This window comes from Primulina tabacum, chromosome 4 (assembly GCF_025594145.1).
Source record: "Primulina tabacum isolate GXHZ01 chromosome 4, ASM2559414v2, whole genome shotgun sequence".
In the NCBI taxonomy this organism is placed as follows: Eukaryota; Viridiplantae; Streptophyta; class Magnoliopsida; order Lamiales; family Gesneriaceae; genus Primulina; species Primulina tabacum.
The window spans coordinates 4707203-4711511 of record NC_134553.1 but is presented as its reverse complement, the minus strand read 5'-3'; the positions used below and the strand labels follow the sequence as shown (position 1 = coordinate 4711511).

The window sequence follows — 4309 nt, the reverse complement described above, 5'->3', positions numbered from 1 at the left end:
GAAATTCCTAGAATTCAACACTGACAACTAAATATAGAACAAACTATTCGTGGGAATTGGGACACGCGACATGCATGTAGTGATTTTACGATATATTTAAAACATAAATTTCACAAAATACTTAGAATTTGCTATTCATTTTGATTATAATCCTCCTTCCACGCACGATTGCGTAAGCTTGACCCCAAATTATTGAACTATTTTATGTATAAATCGAACCGATTAAGCCAAGTTCAAGTAAAAAGAAAACAGATGTGGAGTGGAGTACCCCGGCCTCCTCATATCTCGAAAAATTAAACCGAAGCATAACATTTTTTTATGAAAATAAAGAATGAGACATGACAACATTAGAACTAAGCTAGATAAAAATATCCATGTTTGCCGTCCTAGTTTAAGCTAAGTAATAAATCCCTAGTCACCCGCTCGTGACGAGGTTGATCATTTTTCCGCTCTCAAAAGGGTCGAGTGTGACGCCCTCTTGCTCGGCCACATAGAAGTGCGTCTCGTGGAACCGGATACTCGTCTCTCAATGATGTTGAAGCGGTGTGAACTCTTAAATAAAATTGCTGTCCTAGATACTGCCTGGCCCAGTTCTCAGACCTTATGTTCCACATGCCTACATTGTCCAAAGCTAGATAGACTGCGGTCCAAGATTTCGGATACACCTGCATTGTTTTACACAGTTTATACTCATATTGATCGAGAGTAAGGATGCAGTTTGAGAAAAAGCCGTGATCTTAATGAAATTTTATGCATGCAGCTTAAACCTGAGCAGTGCTACGAAAAACTGCATCTCTCAGATTGTAGCCTGCCCTACTTGATGTAGTCCACTGTCCACCATCCATTCTGTTAATTTGCATCGTTTATTAGTTATACCAAGAAGAAATCAATAAATTATACTTCTTGCATGGTTTTTAAGTATATATATGGTTATCTTAACTCACCCGACCACAAAGAAAGCGTTTCCATTCATGTGCCAAGATTGGACTGTATCCTCCCAATTTTGGAACACGATCTCTACAAAAGCTCGGTAATCAGAATTCATAACAGAGGTTGCTAGATAGGCATTTCCGGCTGCGGGTTTGTCAGGTATTGCGCCAATGGTGAAGACTCCTCCAATCTTGAAGTAGTCAGCCAGTTTTAAAGGCGTGTCGGGGGAAACATAGGATACACTGTTCACTGCATATCGTTGTTTGCCGTTTATATATGGAGCAGAGTTGGCAAGGATAATGGTCCTAGATGGCTTGATCAATCCATAGTGATATGAGCCTTGAGGATTCGGTCTAGGCGCACTGGCTGTCAGATTGCGGCTGATTAAGAATCACAGCGTGCAAGAAATTTCAAATTGAGTACTAGTTAATTCATAAGAAAAGCCAAATTAGAATTTAGTCCAGAAAAGGATGTATACCGTATCGATCTAGCCTGATCCAGAGACCAATCAATCTGAACTGTAGGTCCACCAGGGAGATATCCCGAAACTTTAATGAATGAGTTTCTATAATGGAGAATGGCAGTGCTTGTAAGCACAGTAGAAGTGAAACGTGAAGATATTACGATATAATAGTCCTTTGGTGGCTGATCGGCTTTAACCAAAACCGAGTACGACTGCCCTAAATGGATATCGATAGATGAGTACGTGTTCTGGATCGTGTGTGATCCTTCTACCTCCACGAGTGTCATCATGTGGCCCTGGATTCTGAAATTAATCGAAGTACTAAGTCCAACATTCGATATCCTGAACCTGTATGTTTTGCCTGAAGCACAACATTCAGCATAGGTCGATTCATAAGAATGCAAAACGACCACAGTTTTTTAAATTAATTCAGCTACCTGAATCAACATTGAACGTAATTCCATTCCAACCACGGCCATTGATGAGAAGTCCATCCGGAAACGGAAGATTATGACCACTATCCAAAATATACCTCAGTTGCTTAAGGAACAGAAAACAAAACAGAAATTGAGTACACTGGATCAAATAACCAATGCTCCATTAGACAGAGTAAGGAAATCAACTTACTTTGTGGCTACTCTTGAACCAATCTCCAACCAGAACGGAGTGATCTCCAGCAGGAGGTGGAAAAGGTACCGGAATTAGTGGACGGCTATAAATTTTTATGCTCCCAAACCCACCGGCGGCCTTATGGAGTCCTAGTGATGGAAAGTAGTAGTAGCTACCGATTTGATCCTTTACTTGAAGGATGTAAGTAAAGTTTTTTCCGGGTGGGATTGGGCACGTTGTGCCAAATACTCCATCCTGCCACGAATTCTTCCTTTGCAGGATCCCGTTCCTGAGAAATTGGAGTGTTAAAAAAGCGAAAAGTTTTTCAAGCACATGAAAAAATCAGATTCAGCTTAAAAAATCAGATTCTTCTTTTTATTTTTCAATTTTCAGAGATTTTGACATTTGTACAAATCTGGCCATACATAAACATGGGACATTCAACTCTGTTTCACTGTATCATTTTGAACATATCGTAGTTGAAAAATGCGAAAATTAGATGTCATAAACCCCATCAGATGTTAAACGTGAAAAAAGAACTTGCACCATATTTAGTTTTCAGAATGGATAAAATAAATGAATGAGTTTTACTTCCACATCTTCTGAGGCAACATCAGCAGAATAGCCTAGCGGAGAGCGACACTTTCCATTGAAAAGTTCATGTTTTAGTACTTTCTAGTGATAGATAAAAAACAGATTCCATGTCGGACTACTCCGATTTTATCACAACTTACATGGTTCAATTCGTATCGAATAAAGACGACCAAAGAAAATGTAAAGATCTGCTACACTCTTTTAAAAGACTAGTACTAGTATAGTGTAAAGGCTCTGCTTACCAAGAAATGAGGAACGATTCGTCCAAGTAGTTGTAAACACTGATAATCAAATTATCATTAGTCACACAGTCAATCTGAGGCCCTGGAAACTGCCCATTAATAAGAATTCCCTGCGCCAAAACCACCATTTTACTTCACATTCAAACCACATATTGATTCAAGAAAATCCAAGAAACTACACCAGAAACACAGAGGCAGATCCAACAGCGTAAGTGGGTACCATCTTCCTCAAATGAGAACGGACAGCAAAAAAAAAAAAAACAATTCTTATGCTCTGAATAACGTTCATTTCATCTATAAACTGCATCAAACAGCTACCCTCGAGTGAATTTCCACTCCGATTTCGACAGAACACACCCACGCAGACACCCGCAAAGAGCGCGGAAAACAGCACCACCATTCCTCTCCGTCAAAAACTTGTGGTTCAAGAAAATCCAAGAAACAACAGCACACACACACATACACACACATACGGCGTACCTGTTGCTTAACGCCAAGCGGATAGATATCACCATATGTGATTTTCCAAGTGTAAAATCTATATGGGTTGTCGCCATTAGCGACATAGAATACGAGTAGCAATGCAAAGAAACAGGACACTCCGTAACACCCTCTCATTATGCCCTCTACTTCTTGTTTCTTGCTATCCTTGTGGAAATGACTTCCCCTTTCTCAGGTCTCTCTCTATAGACGGATAGATCTTGCTGAAAGATAATGGGAAACAGAATATGAATGGATTCTGCAAGTGCGTTACCAATTCAGGAGTGATTTATGGCACCGCGTATTTACTGTCAACTCTCTTCATAAATTATTAGATTCATGTCGTCTACCAGTATCATTCTACACCCGCAAATTAGTATTCCAACGTTTCAATTATATAATCCATTTTATTTTCCATACAATATATTGATATTAGGAAATGAAAATTGAATACTGCCGTATACATTAAATACGGATATAACAGTAAAATGATTTATTAAATGAAAGTGGATTATATAATTAAGACAGTGGGTATAGTTTAATATTTAATAATCAATAAACACCTACAAAAAAATAACTTAATATTTAATAAGCTATATGTACACATATCTCAAGAGCTACTTTGAATACTAAAGATTTACGTCAACATATATTATATAAAAACAAAAATTTGTGTAAGACGGTCGGTCGTATTTTGTGATACGGATTTCTACGGATTTCTTATTTGAATCATACATGAAAAAGTTTTACTTTTTATGCTAATAGTATTACTTTTTATTGTGAATATCGGTAGGGTTGACACGTCTCACAGATAAATATTAATGAAAACGTCTCACAAGAGACACACTCTTCTATAAATGAGCGATATTTCAGTTGATCTTTATAAATGTTTATGGTGAGTGTTTATCATATCAAAACTTTTTATGATTAGAGTTTTGATACGGTGAATATATAGAATTCTGATATGATACTTACTCACTTGAGTCGGTGT

The 4309-nt window shown here is 37.8% G+C and overlaps 1 protein-coding gene across 2 annotated transcripts; it reads right to left on the bottom strand.

Moving 5' to 3' along the window:
* Positions 1-293: 293 nt before the first annotated feature.
* LOC142542661 (L-ascorbate oxidase homolog) lies at positions 294-3681 on the bottom strand. 2 transcript variants are annotated; one of them, XM_075649417.1, is made up of 8 exons: positions 3319-3681; positions 2839-2948; positions 2021-2291; positions 1831-1933; positions 1409-1754; positions 945-1310; positions 768-846; positions 294-665 (listed from the first exon to the last, which is right to left on the bottom strand). In XM_075649417.1, the coding sequence occupies exons 1-8, from the start codon at positions 3454-3456 to the stop codon at positions 453-455; spliced, it is 1626 nt and encodes a 541-aa protein (XP_075505532.1). In that variant the 5' UTR covers positions 3457-3681; the 3' UTR covers positions 294-452. The 2 variants fall into 2 exon arrangements, with proteins under 2 accessions (XP_075505532.1, XP_075505530.1); XM_075649415.1 differs by lacking the exon at positions 3319-3681 and adding an exon at positions 3020-3301.
* Between the last annotated feature and the right edge of the window lie 628 nt (positions 3682-4309).